The sequence below is a fragment of the Bombyx mori genome, chromosome 23, assembly GCF_030269925.1.
Source record: "Bombyx mori chromosome 23, ASM3026992v2".
Taxonomy (NCBI): domain Eukaryota; kingdom Metazoa; phylum Arthropoda; class Insecta; order Lepidoptera; family Bombycidae; genus Bombyx; species Bombyx mori.
Window position 1 is genome coordinate 180,176 of NC_085129.1, and position 14,106 is coordinate 194,281.

Here is a 14,106-nt window from a genome sequence, read left to right on the forward strand (position 1 = left end):
GTTTTTTTAGATTCATTTTATTTATTTTACTAACTATATTAATGTAACATTGATTGAATACAAGATGTAATGACAGCCGGTCGGCTGGTAGAGGTTTAGGTGGAGTCGGCGGGGCCCTGCTGCAGCTCGGCCAGCAGCGTGTGCAGCCGCAGCTCCCGGTGCAGCAGCGCGTCCGCCAGCTCCGACACCGCCGCGCCGCCCCACGCCGCGCCGCGCACGTACACCCACTGCCACAGTCGCGCCGCCTCAGCATCGCGCCACGCGCCCGCACTCGCACTCGCACCTCACACTAGCAACTCGCACCCGCACTCGCACTCGCACTCGCACCTCACACCCGCACTCGCACTCGCACCTCGTACCCACGTGTTTTTATTTTTCTTACCTATTCGTTGGTAGCTAAGGGGACAACTACACGGGGACGAGTAGGTGAGCTCGCGGCCTCATCATATCATCATAATCAGCCTGCGGCAGTCCACTGCTGGACATTGCTCGCGACCTCAACCTGAGATAATTGCTAACACTAGCCCTAACAAGAGCAGTGCTTCGCAGAATCAAATAACGAATCGGAATCGCAAACCCATGAAAAGATCCGGCGAGAAATTCAGGGGGCTGTGTCTATGGGTTAGTTCGCTCGTCGAACTCTTCGTCATAATCGACGAGGACGGTGACCGGTGCTCGAGAGGCACCGAGGGTGAATCCAGGGGATCTAACAATTTTTATTGGCGGTAGAACAAATTGCGACTCCGCACGGGTAGGTACCACCACCCTGCCTGTTTCTGCCGTGAAGCAGTAATGCGTTTCGGTTTGAAGGGTGGAGCAGCCGTTGTAGTTACTGTGTAAACTGAGATTTTAGAACTCATAAATCAAGGTGGGTGGCGGCTTAGTGTTCTCCTCTTCGCACTCACCTTGTGTGCGGGGAGCAGGTCCAGCGCGGCGAGCAGCGCGCGGGCGGTGCGCGGGCGGGCGCAGTGCGGCGCCGCCTCCAGCCGGCACACGCCGAGCGCCGCGCCCCCCGCGCCCCCCGCGCCGCCCGCCGCGCCCCCCGCCGCACCCCCCGCGCCCCCCGCGCCGCACGCCCGGTACGCGCGCTCGGCGTCCGGCGGCTCCCAGCGCGAGCGCAGCGCGGCCAGCAGGGCGGGCAGGGCGCGCGCCAGGGCGGCCGCGTGTGACGTCACCGGGCGGGGGACGGACAGCGCCGCGCCGGCCCCGCGAGCCGCTGCAACAGGCCGCGCGTGAGGGGAGCGCTCGGTGAGGCGGGGCGGCGAGGGAGCGCGGCCTCACCGAGCTGGATGTAGACGTTGTGCGGGAACAGCGGCGCGAGCTGCCCCGCCGCCCCGCCGGCCGCCAGCGCGCACGCCGTCTGCTCGCAGTACCGCGAGTGCGAGGCGCTCTTCTGTAACGACAAGACAATTGAACTACTGAGCGCACGGTAACAGCACCAGTATAAACAGCCTAATATACCAACATTAGGCAGAGCAGAGTAGTGCAGGACGTCCCGCAGGATGTCGCGGCGCTGGGCGGGGGAGGCGAGGCTGACCCGCGCCGCCCCCCACTCCGCCCCCTCGCACGGCAGCAGCGCACACTCCGCCCCGTCCCGCTCCTCGCACCCCTCCTCCGTCCAGCGCTTCTCTAGCTCAGCACACCGCTCAGCGCACTGAAACATTGGACGCGGCACGTTATGGACTGGCCAGTCTACGTGTGACAAACTCAAACCCCCGGCCGTGTGGATGTGGGACTGATGCAACTATTGAAACATGACCAAGCTGCTTGCGATGGACGCCCGCGCCCTGCAGCGCCACGCGGCTCGGCGAGCCCGCCCCCCTCCCCGCACACCGGAATTCATACGGAGTGTTCGTTAGCTTTTCCTTCAACATTCTTTGTTGATTTGTAAAGATGTATAAAACACGACGGGGTCCAAATTTGCTACACTTCAAAAGAAAATAAGAAAAATAAAAAGGGGAAATTCATATTTTATTCGAAAGTTACGTGTTCATAAGCGAGTTGCAAGGTGGTCGCGTCGGGATCGCACGGCTCCCTCCGGCCGAGCACCGCGGCGCACACGGCACCCCGCGCCCCCCCGCCGGCCCCCCTCGCGGCGTACAGGCGCACGGCGGGGGGGCAGGGGGGGGCCAGCGCGGCCCGCAGCGCGCGCGGCCCGTAGCGCGGCTCCAGCGCCGCCAGCAGCACGTAGGGCAGCGCGTGCTCGCCGGCCCAGCGCGCCAGCACGCCGCGGGCCTCGCGCCGCATGCGCCCGCACTCCGCCGCGCCGCTCTCCGTCTGTGAGCCGCACCCTCACGTTCAATATCTAAAGTTCGTTTAGACTGCTGAACTTTTCGGAATATACGTGCTCAATCCGTGCTTCGGAAATTTCATAGATTTTTTGACGAAGAAATAACCTCCGGGTCGAGAAGCAGCATCAGGGAGTGCATCCAACGCAGCCTCCAGCACAGCAGCGCCAGTCGCCGGGAGCCGCTCGTCCAGGACAGGCACGCCTCCCACAGCGAATTCACCCAGCTCAGGTAGCCTGAGGATACGCGAAGAGGTCACGGGAGGTGTGAGGGTGCCGCGGGGCGCGGGGGCAGGTCACTCACCGGCGTCGTCGGTGAAGTAGTGTGGCGGGTCCAGCAGCAGCCGCACGAGGTCGGGCGCGTGCGCGGCACGGCGGCGCGCGGGATGGTGCGGGGGGAGGCGGCGCGCGGCGCGGAGGGCGGGCAGCAGGCTCTCGGCGCCGCCCCGCCCCGCGCCCCCGCTCTCCTCCGCCGCGAGCCCCGCGGGCCCGCACGCGCGCTCCACGTACTCTGCGCCGGGGAGCAGCGGCACCTGCAGCCGGCACAGTCCGCGTGACGCCGCCGCCTCGTCTCGCGTCGCAAGACAAAGTGTCGCGTCGTCGCGCACGTACCTTGGCCAGTCGCAAGAGGTTGACGCAGAGCATGAAGGAATGCTGCGGATCGGCCACGGGCAGCAGCAGGGCTGCCACGTCGGCTGCCACCGGGTAGCGCTGAGGGTCGGCGTCCGCGCCCAGCGGGAGGGCGGGGGGCGCGGCGGGGGGGCGCCAGTGGGCGGCGCCGCGCGCTCGCTCGATGCGGGCCCACACCACGTGCTGCGGTAAGCCACTGCCCATGACCTATATTACAAATTATGTAATTAAACTTGATACGATATTTACTAATAACAAAATTAAAATGGCCGAAATCAAAAAGTTTCAAAATATTTAGAATCTTTATTTCTTCTTCTTCTTCTTTGTCGTTTCCTCATTACTGAGGGTCGTGACCACTCTGGTCCAGTTTTTCCACCAGCTTCCTCCAATGTTGCCTGCATTCGGCCTGCTTAATGGCGCTGGTGTTTGTGGCCTCCTTGATCATGTCCGTCCACCTGGTTGGCAATCTTCCTCGACTTCTCTTTCCTTCCACGTGACCTACAACTATAAATTTTTCCAAGTTCTCAGGATTTTGTCGGGCCACGTGTCCGAAGTACTTGAGGAGACGCTACATACAGATTGTAGATAGACGGGTCTTGACGTTTAGGTCCTCGAGAATTGACACATTTGTTCGGCGCTCCGTCCATGATACGCCCAACATTTTGCGCCAACACCACATTTCAAATGCGTCAATTCTCGATCGTGTACGGCCCTTGAGGGTCCACATCTCAGAAGCGTACAAGAATATGGAGAAGATAAGGGTTCTCATGAGCTTTATCTTAGTTTTTTTGTTTATGCTGCGATTTCTTCAAATCTTCTCCAATCGCTTCACGGCTGATTTTGACATCTGGGCCCTCCTGACCACCTCCCTGTCACAATCACCGTCACTGGCCCCAAGTACACAAATTCCTGCACCACGTCCAGGTCACGCAGTTCGTGATTGCGTGTCATTGTGCCAGCTCTATCGACAAACATCAATTTCGTTTTGGATCGGTTGATGCAAAGTCTAACGACTACTAACGACTTCCACTCTCCTCAGAAGCTCATGCAGCTCTCGCTCCGAGGTACCGATTATAGTGGTATCATCAGCGAAACGAAGATTTTTAATTCGGTGGCCTCCTACACGAACACCCCCCTCCCAGTTCTCCAGAACGAGCCTCATAATGTGTTCACCGATGAGGTTGAAGAGTTGTGGGGAGAGAATACACCCCTGTCTGACTCCACGTTCGGGCTTAAATGGATGGGAAAACTCATTGTCCATTCTGACTCTCGTAATTCCATCCATATATAGAGTGAACAAGGGAGACGAGGTGGTCCGGTATTCCCATTTCTTGCATCATGTCGAACATGTTCTTCCAGTTGATGCAGTCAAAAGCCTAGGCGTAGTCAATGAAGCAGAGAGCCAGCGGGACGTTGAACTCCCTTGCCTTTTCGATCAACTGCCTCATGTTTAAGATCTGCTCTCTGGTTCCTCGACCCTTAACAAAACCCGCTTGCTCTTTTGCGATTTGCCTACTGGTAAAACTCTCCAGTCTTTTATTGATAATATGGAGGAGAATTTTACTGGCATGCGAGATTATGGAGATAGTAGTAGATAGTAGAGTCCTGTAGTTCTTACATTTGCGCGTGGAGCCTTTTTTATGGAGAGGAATTAATATTGATTCCGTCCAGTCTTCAGGCCACTGGCCAGTACGCCATACTTTCTGGCAAATGGAGTGTAAAATCTTGGTACCATCCGAGCCTAGGCTCTTTAACATTAGAGCGGTTACGCTGTCCCTCCCGCATGCTTTTTGCTTTAGCCTATTGATTGCTGCCTCAACTTCTTGAAGAAGGATATCTGGCTCATGTTGGTTATAGTCCACCCTTTCTTCGATATCATTGCAGCCCTTTTCGCAATATAGCTGTTCGCTGCATCTCCTCCATCTGTCTAGCGCAGCCTGCCTGTCAATGATGAGGTTACCACGGTCGTCCTCGATAGTCCAGGTTTTCAGCTTGTACTCTTTGGCCAACAGCTTCACTCTGCGGAACATGTCCTTAGAATGCATGCGTTCAGAATCCCTTTGAATGTCATCGCAGACAGTATTTATATAGGCATCTCTATCACGTTTGCAAAGTCTTTGGACTTCATGATGCAGCAGTCTGTACTCATGCTTATCTGCGTCAGTCGTAAGACCATCCTCCTTTCGGGCTTTTCTTCTGATGATAGCTGACCATGTTTCTTCGGACATCCAAGGTGATTTAGGGTGTTCTATACGACGACTTCTCTCGCTGTCTGCAAGGTTATCTGTTTCAACTGTTCCCAGGTAACATTTGCAGAGTCGAAGAGATCTACGGCAAAATCACGCAACCGCTCCTTAATGGCATTGGCAAACAACTCCTGTGCTCCACCCGATATGTCCACCACCTTCCTAGGTTTCTGCTGTTTGATTGACTTAAGACGGATTTTAACTTTTGCAACAAGTAGTTGGTGGTCACTGCCACAATCTGCACCTGGTCTGGTCTTAACATTCAGGACAGATGATTTCCATCGTTTTCCTATCATGGCAGTCAATCTGGTTTCTATGTTGACCGTTAGGGGAGATCCATGTATACAACCTTCGAGGATGATGCTGGAACTGGGTGTTCATGATTGAAACATTGTTTTCCGCACAGAAGTCGAGGAGTAACTGCCCTCGCTCGTTACGAGTCCCTAGCCTAGCCAAAACTGTGGAACAGTAACTCGCCTTCAATTGCACTTTAAATTATGTTTCCATTTACGCACACAAATAAAAGCAAATACCACGAACACTCACATTCTTTCATAAACAAACGCTTGCACGCGATTGGTCGCGCCAAGGTCACGGTTCGCAAGCACCACCCAGGGCACCCTTATGACGATGACGCTATGCAGTAGTAATGAATTCATGAAATATTTTCTCGTTTTTTTATTAAATGACTTTATTACTGCAATAAAAATAAATGCAGTTTATAAGTTAGTACATAATATGGAAATTAAACTTAAAATCAATACTACTGTATACAGGGTCCGTGGTTATCGCACCATCTCCTTTGAGGCGTCGTGTGTACTGGCTGGGACGCCGCCTTGGGTTCTGGAAGCGGAGGCACTCGCCGCTGAATATCAGTGGCGGGCTGACCTTCGTGCCCGGGGCGTGGCGCGTCCCAGCCCCAGTGTGGTCAAAGCGCGGAGGGCCCAATCTCGGCGGTCCGTACTGGAGTCATGGTCCAGACGGCTGGCTGATCCTTCGGCTGGTCGTAGGACCGTCGAGGCGATTCGCCCGGTCCTTGTGGATTGGGTGAATCGTGACAGAGGACGCCTCAATTTCCGGGTCACGTAGATGCTCACTGGGCATGGTTGTTTCGGTGAGCACCGGATCACAGCCGAGCCGACGGCAGAGTGCCACCATTGTGGTTGCGACTTGGACACGGCAGAGCATACGCTCATCGCCTGCCCCGCATTGGAGGGGTGGCGCCGTGTCCTCGTCGCAAAAATAGGAAACGACTTGTCGTTGCCGAGTGTTGTGGCATCGATGCTCGGCGACGACGAGTCGTGGAAGGCGATGCTCGACTTCTGCAAGTGCACCATCTCGTAGAAGGAGGCGGCGGGGCGCGTGAGAGACGCACAATCCAGCCGCCGTCAAGCGGGTCCAGGCGGATTAATTTTTTATTGTGCATTTACTCCGTTCTGGTATACCACTACCACGATAATCTCGCCACAAGATGTGGGTACCTTGCTCGAGTTCTCGTTGGTCAACCAGATCGGAAGGTAGATAAACCAATTTGCGCAATTGATCTTATCGCTTCCAGGGTTCATGCCTTGCTGCCTTTCACGCTTCTTGCTTCGCTTGATAATCTGCGTCTATGCTGAAAAGGTCATCTCCGCACAGTAACCCGCACCCTGGTGATCTAGCTAGCCCAGGAGACCTCCAGGAGTCCAGGCGTGGTGCTTCAGCGGGTCAACCCACGTCCGTTGGCTGCCGGAATTCAGGAGGGTAGCCTACAGAGGGAGGGTCAGATCGGCCGTACAACCACGCCCTACAAATTTGTGTGCTCAACTGCCTGTTTTTTTTTTTACTGATACACTAGTGTTTTGTTTTTTCGTAAGGGAAAGACTAAACAGTTGTCGTAACGAGTGCCACAGCGAACTGGGGCGCCGTTCGGTAACTATTTTATGCCACGCCCTCTGCGGTAGCTATTTACATAGATTTTTGAAGCGTAATTACTTTTCTATAGTTTTATTATTCGTAGTTCAATAGTGAAAAAAATGAATTGGATAGATAGTTTTCAATAGGTGAGTCGATTGTGGCCGGTCCCGCGCCCCGCCCCGAGGACGCGTCGCTCGTTGACGTCACGGTAACGGTTATATTCGCAACTCATTTTTAATAAAATAGAATAACATACCTTATCCTCAAATTCGTGGAGTTGCTTTTCAAGAGCCGCATCTCTGTCGGGATCCGGCGGAGGGGGAAATCCGGCAGGGGGGAAGTTCATAGCCGCGACCAGCTCCATCAGTAGCACCAGCTGCTCCCACAGACCGGCGTCGCTCAAATATGACCCTAATCAATGACCACCTGACTTAAAAATATGTGCCGACCGATCGCGGATGGTGGTTTTGATATCCATTTCTACTATTTGTATACCAATACAACTATATGTCGTCTCGATACCAGGTGATTCAAACGTGATTAATTATTATTGAATAATAACTTTAATTCACGTTGAGAGGTACCTGGGCAAAGTCTTAATTAAGATTCGACTTAAAGCATGTTTTGTCAACATTGGCTACTTATAACTGATTCAAAATTAGTGACGGTACCCTCGGCCGACAAGTGTGCGGCAACGCGCTAACGGGCGCGGGCGGCGGAGCTCGCCACCTGCCGATTTTTAAAGAGACAAATTGTGAGTGTAATTGTAAATTGTAACTCTTGGTTTAAGGATTCCAAGTGATTGCTGCTCTTTTACTAAGCTTCCTAGTTGAAAAACAAGTTCACACCCAGAGTTCGCTTTGTGGCATAGTTGTGACACTGTAAGAGTGCAGGCTTTAGCAGGAGGCCGGCGCCGGCGGTTCTGCATATTTTTTTAAGCCTTTTCGTATTTTAGATTTAAGATTTCACAAATTCAAGTTCTTATCATAGTTTGTTTACGTTACGACTATTTGATATGCGATTTTGTTCAATAGCTTGTTGCTCATTATGTAGATAGGCACACAACCCCGTTGCTGTAGAAATATTGGTACTGATCAAATAACTTTTTGACAGTGTTCTCAGTGGGGTCCTCCAGACCCCTTCAATGTGTGAAAGCTGTTACGAATAGTGGTTCTTTTTTCATTGCTTAGATGGGTCGACGAGCTCCCGGCCGCCCGGCGCACAGTGACTACCGGAGCTGGTCCTGTATAGGAGTGCACGGGACTCACCGTACACGTAGAGCAGGTGCGGGTAGGCGGGGGGCAGCGGCCGCAGCCGGTCCAGCGCCTCCTGCAGGTGCCGCGCCCCCCGCGCCGCGCCCCCCCGCGCCCCCGCCTCCTGCAGCAGGCGCACCCACGCCTCCAGCCGCTGCGGCCCCGCCCGCGCCGCGCTGTCGTGCGCGTCCTGCTGCAGCACGCGCAGCAGCTGGTGCGTGTCGAGGTGCGCGGCGCGGGCGCGGTGCCGAGCCGCCCGCACCGCGCGCCCCGCCTCCCCCTCCCCGCACTCCCCCTCCCCGCACTCCGCCGCGCCGCGCTCGGCCGCCCGCAGGCCTGCCTCGGGGCCTCGCCAAGCTTCCTGGAGATATTTTCTTTCAAACTATCTTTTTATACAATACAATACTAAACTAATGAACTTTAATAAAACTTGGCCCTTCTTTCTCGTCGTCTTTGGTTTTTAGTGTTCAAGTTGAGAGATAGGATCTTTTTTTTTTCGGGTCGGGGGCTGAACTTCCTGCGAGGTTCCCGCGCCTAGGGGGCGCACGGGATATATGGGACTTGATAATCTATAGAGCAGATCGCGGACCCGAGAATATTTTTAAGGCTCTATCGCATCAAACGACTCCCCTGCACTTTCACACCCGATGTCAGATCTCCGCCCGGGCCAGAACCCGGTCAGAGTAGAGGAGGTACCCGCGGTCAACACCCGCGATAACGGGTCGTCGACGACCAACGACACTGGTCCTCGCGGTACGGCAGCCCTACCAGGCCCCGTGACCCAGAGACTGCTTCCTCACAGGGTCGGAGTTGGACGAACGCCCTCCTCCCACCCCCGGCTCGACGGCGCCAAGAGGGAAGAAGAGCTCTCCCTCTCCTGTTCCGCAGCCTTCTTTTGCGAGATGGTGGACTCGTAGAAGTCGAGTATCGTCTGCCAAGACTCGTCACTGCCGAGCATCATAGGCACGACGGTCGGCAGCGACAAGTCTAGTCTGTGTTTTTGCAACCAGGAAGCGGAGCTGCTCTGAGAAAGCTTGAGGGAGGCCTATGTCCAGCAGTGGACATCTGTGGGCTGATAGAATAGAAATAAAAAAGTGACAATACCTAGACAAGATCTGGAAAATTTTCAGATATAATGTGTGATCTTAGAATGTACTTTGGATTAATGACACTAACCTGAAAGTCGATAAACCTGAGCCACAGGGCGACGTCGTTGGGTTGTTTTTCTAGTTGTTGAGTGAGAGCCCGCTCCCTAGCAGCCAGCTCGGCGCTGAGGTCCGCTACTGGGATGTTCACCTCCCAGTAGCGGAATGAGCGCTCCTCACTTTTTCGACGCTTGCGTTTTTTACCCACTACTCTACCTATGGCCTTGTACCTGAAATTAATAAGTTATACAGATAAATGATCATATGCCGGAAATAACCAGATGACTACAAAGTCATAATGTTATTAGTGTTACTTCTACTGCTAGCTTCAATTACTACACACTAAGCAAAAGCAACAATACCATTAGAAAATATTATACCAAACAAAGCATAGCGTGATTTAGTCACATATCTATTGAGTTTTGACATGGTGGAAGATCACTGTTGCTTATGACGTCACAAAAAATGCCAAGGGTACAGTAAAGTCAAATGTTTTTCCTTGCCCTGCTGCCCAATCAAAACTAAATTTGGAATTCTGAGGCACATTTTTACAAATTGTTGCACACTTTGTGGATACCTACATTACACACACTATTCTTTAACAGGTCTTTACCATGATTTTCATGTATAATGAGTTCCCCATACTTCAGTGTTGTTGCCAGCTTCATGATCACAGGTAAACTGAAGACTACGAATAGAATGTTAAGAGCAGACAAATTTTATCAGACCTTATTAGACCTTGTTAAATAAATAGTGTAATTAATGACAATTTTTAGTTTAAGGGGTTATTTTTATGCTTATTCATACAAAAATACATTTTCTCGACATTCATCTTGTTTAATTATGACTCGCTCCCCTCTATAACATCCATATGTTATCATTGTGTACTTTACATTTCACTATTTGCATAAAGAACTTTTCAAGTCTACCTAGCATTTATGAAGTATTAATGTCGTGTTAGTATTAGTGTTAATCAAGTTGTCGTGGCCTAACGGATAAGACATCCGGTGCAATCGTATCTAGCGATGCAACAGTGATCGAATCCCGCAGGCGGATACCAATTTTTCTTATGAAATACGTACTTAATAAAATGTTCGCGATTAACTTGTACGGTGAAGGAATAACATCGTGTAATAAAAATAAACCCGCAAAATTATAATTTGCGTAACTACTGGCGGTATGACCTCTTGTGAGTCTGCACGGTTAGGTACCACCACCTTGTCTATTTGTGCCATGAAGCAGTAATGCGTTTTGGTTTGAAGAGTGGGGCAGCTGTTGTAACTATACTGAGACCTTAGAACTCGTGTCTCAAGGTGGGTAGCGGCATTTAGGTTGCAGATTTCTATGCGCTCCAGTAAACACTTAACACCAGGTGGTCTGTAAGCTCATCCACGCATTTAAGCAATAAAAAAATAATAAATTTAGTGAAAATTATCAAGGAATAAAATTTTCTAAATATATTTCTGCTTTTCTCTCCTTTAGAGATAGAATGTCTAAAAAAATATTTAACTGCTCTAAATTTCTATTATTTTCTTTTATTGTATTCACGGTGCATTTCCAGGGATATTTTTGGCCATTTACCATCAGTCCTTAGAATTAATTTCTTTTCTTCTGTACTGAATACCATAATCACCTTTTTACAACTCCCAAGGGAAGAGATGAGGTGATGCTATTCTAGGTTGAGGTTCAAGAAAAGATTCATTTAGGACAACATTTTGTGATTCCGATGCGGTGGTAGATTCTACAAAGCACTGCTATTGCTAAGGTTAGTGTTAGCAAATTCTCTCAGGTTGAGTCCATGAGCTCAGCTGCCTGTAAATGAGAAGCTGGAATAGCCCTTACGCTACCAGTAAATAGGTACAAAAAAAAACATTCGAGCATAATTTTCCCATCAGTGAATAATATTTCAAAGCTTGAAGTAAAATCAACTTTCTAATTACAGTTCATCGAGATGTGGACAGTGTGAAAATGAAATTAAAAACACTTACTCAGGTCGGCCGGGATAGTACAAGGTTGAGACTCGCAGGTTACCGGGGTCGAACTTGGTATCGAGATAAAAGTCAGGAGATGTAAGATCACTCTGGAGTGGTGGTTGTAGTGGAGCTGGATACTCGTCGGTAGAGTTATCACTAGCGAGCAGCTGTTCCTCACCAGCCGGCGATACTTCCCCTGCAGGTGATAACGCGTTATAGCCTTTCGTCAACAATATTATTAAAATAATATAGATTGCATTTTATTCATCTTACGCTCATCAATGTTCGATATTTTTGTTTCAGTTACTTTTGCGCAATCTTGACTATACGCTGGAAATAGAGACATTTTAGTGGTAATCGTATGCAATATCCTCAAAGAATGTTTATCAATGGTTTGACATGCTATGTTTATGTGTATAATCTATGTGTACTAACGAACTGTCACTGACTGTCACAAAACAAAGACAGAAGGTTTTTTTAAGGGATTTAATGACCTGGTAAGTAAGACCTTTAGGTCATGTCTTATTTTAAGTTAAATTATTTTATATATTTCAATATAAATTCAAATTGAAAAAAATATTTCCACACAGCTATTACGCTATTATTAAGTCATATCTTAATAGACGATGCTTTGAGATTAAACATAACCGAGAATCATCACAAATGCATGAGATTACTTCTGGTGTGCCACAAGGCAGCATACTCGGCCCTGTCCTGTACCTCATCTATACAGCAGACTTACCAACCAACAGAAACACTATCATTGCAACATACGCAGATGATACAGCTATTATGTCTGTTCCTGACGACCCTACAACAGCTTTTGAAAACTTACAATCACATCTAGATGACCTTGAGAAATGGTTTAATACGTGGCGAGTTAAAGTAAACCAAAGCAAATCATCCCACGTTACCTTCAGCCTCAGGAAACAAACCTGTCCACCTGTAAGCTTATACAACGAAAACATACCGCAAGCGGAAGATGCAAAATATCTTGGCATACATCTGGATCGAAGACTGACATGGCAAAAGCACATCTGGTCTAAGCGAAAACAATTGGACATAAAGCTAAGAAATATGTACTGGTTGACTGGAGGGAAATCCCAACTTTCGCCGGAAAGTAAAATTTTAATTTACAAAACCATCTTAAAGCCAATATGGACATATGGCATACAGCTTTGGGGAACTGCCAGCAATAGCAATGTCGAGATCCTTGAAAGGTTTTAAAATAAAACTTTCAGAACAATGGTAAGAATACCGCATTACATAAGCAACAAGATCATACAAATGGACCTAAATATTCCCACAGTGAAAGAGGAAATAGTAGCTTACAGCAAAAAATACCAAGCCAGGTTATCGACACACGTCAATAAATTGGCGTCGGACCTAGGAGGCACAGGAGCTGTGCAGTTTACTAGATTAAGGAGGCACAGTATACCTACCTTACAGAACAGAAATTAAATCGTACAACAAAAGATGAAGATATCACTGGACAACTGATTCTGTTTATATCACTACTAAGATTAAAATCAGCCAAAGGAATAGCTCATTGTTAACTAATCAAGATCGCTACGAGACATTAAATTATAATATTGAGGGAAATAATATGAAGATTATTAATTTGAGACATTATTCAACTGGGATGAAATTAAATTAAATGAGATGAGATGAAATGTAATCTCACTAAAATAGTGGTCATTTACTGAGATTTTTTCAGTGGACTTTTTGGAGGGTCCCAAGAGATTATGTCCAGCGGCTTTGTTTCATTTTCCCACATTTGTGCACTTTCACAAATATTAAACAGCTAATAAACCACTGTTATTACACATTTCAACACATTACACATTTACACACTGTGGTTAATATGTGATCATTACGTGATTTTTTGAAGTGAAACTTTTTTAGAATCGTTGTGTTTTCAAACTCGATGAAACGAAATGAAACGAAACGAAAAAATAAGTGTGCCGCGATTGGCTTGCCGAAGCGGCTCCGAGCGGCGCCGACAAATCACGAAGCACTCCACACGGTCTCGCATCCTCGACTAGTTCAGTGTGTTTTTGATGTCCGTGCATGCTGTCGTGGCTCTTGGAGCGCCCTGAGATACTTTTATTTCTATTTAGTTTGTTATCAACAGATGTCACTGCACGTAAACTCAACAATTCCTGAATCGCGGTGATGAGATGTTACACAGTTGATAAACGTTCTCGTATTTCTCTTGTTCAATCACAACCACTTGGAACATCCTACTCCCGACTAGGCGCGTTAACACTTCCGCCTCCGCCATTCGCCTCTTCATCATGTACGACCAACCCATACCGTCGGCCCCGAAGGTCAAATACTTAGACGTCACCCTCGACAGAGAAATGACATTCCGCCCCCACTTGAAGACGGTACGTGATCATGCCGCCTTCATACTAGGATGTCTCTACACTCTCTATCCGATGATATGCAGGCGAAGTAAATTATCCCTTAGAAATAGGGTGACACTCTACAAAACTTGCGTACGCCCTGATATGACCTATGCAAGCGCAGTGTTCGCTCACGCGGCCCGCACTAGCTTAAAATCATTCCAAGTTATTCAATCCCGTTTTTGCAGGATAGCCGTCGGAGCTCCACGACGACCTGGACTTAGAGTCCATCAGTAAGTATCTTCAGTCGGCGTCAATGCGCCACTTC

General features: G+C 49.6%; 1 protein-coding gene and 1 long non-coding RNA gene across 5 annotated transcripts; one reads left to right on the forward strand and one right to left on the reverse strand.

Annotated features, from left to right (window-relative positions):
* Position 1: 1 nt before the first annotated feature.
* On the reverse strand, positions 2-11,885 carry LOC101745338 (uncharacterized). Of its 4 annotated transcripts, none has more exons than XR_009976203.1 (13): positions 11,704-11,885; positions 11,446-11,626; positions 9,489-9,687; positions 8,328-8,673; positions 7,316-7,470; positions 2,900-3,124; positions 2,592-2,820; positions 2,397-2,524; positions 1,987-2,277; positions 1,466-1,654; positions 1,282-1,393; positions 328-1,216; positions 2-283 (listed from the first exon to the last, which is right to left on the reverse strand). XR_009976203.1 is itself a non-coding variant. In XM_038019129.2 (13 exons), exons 1-13 carry the CDS (start codon positions 11,774-11,776, stop codon positions 96-98), a joined length of 2,571 nt encoding a protein of 856 aa, XP_037875057.1. In that variant the 5' UTR covers positions 11,777-11,885; the 3' UTR covers positions 2-95. The 4 variants fall into 4 exon arrangements, 3 of the variants coding, with proteins under 3 accessions (XP_037875057.1, XP_062531117.1, XP_062531118.1); XM_038019129.2 differs by having other exon boundaries at positions 2-227; positions 906-1,216; XM_062675133.1 differs by lacking the exon at positions 1,987-2,277 and having other exon boundaries at positions 2-227; positions 906-1,216.
* On the forward strand, positions 9,683-11,526 carry LOC134201051 (uncharacterized). Its single transcript, XR_009976205.1, has 3 exons — positions 9,683-9,931; positions 11,019-11,222; positions 11,400-11,526. It is a non-coding gene; the product is annotated as an uncharacterized LOC134201051 (long non-coding RNA).
* Positions 11,886-14,106: the final 2,221 nt, after the last annotated feature.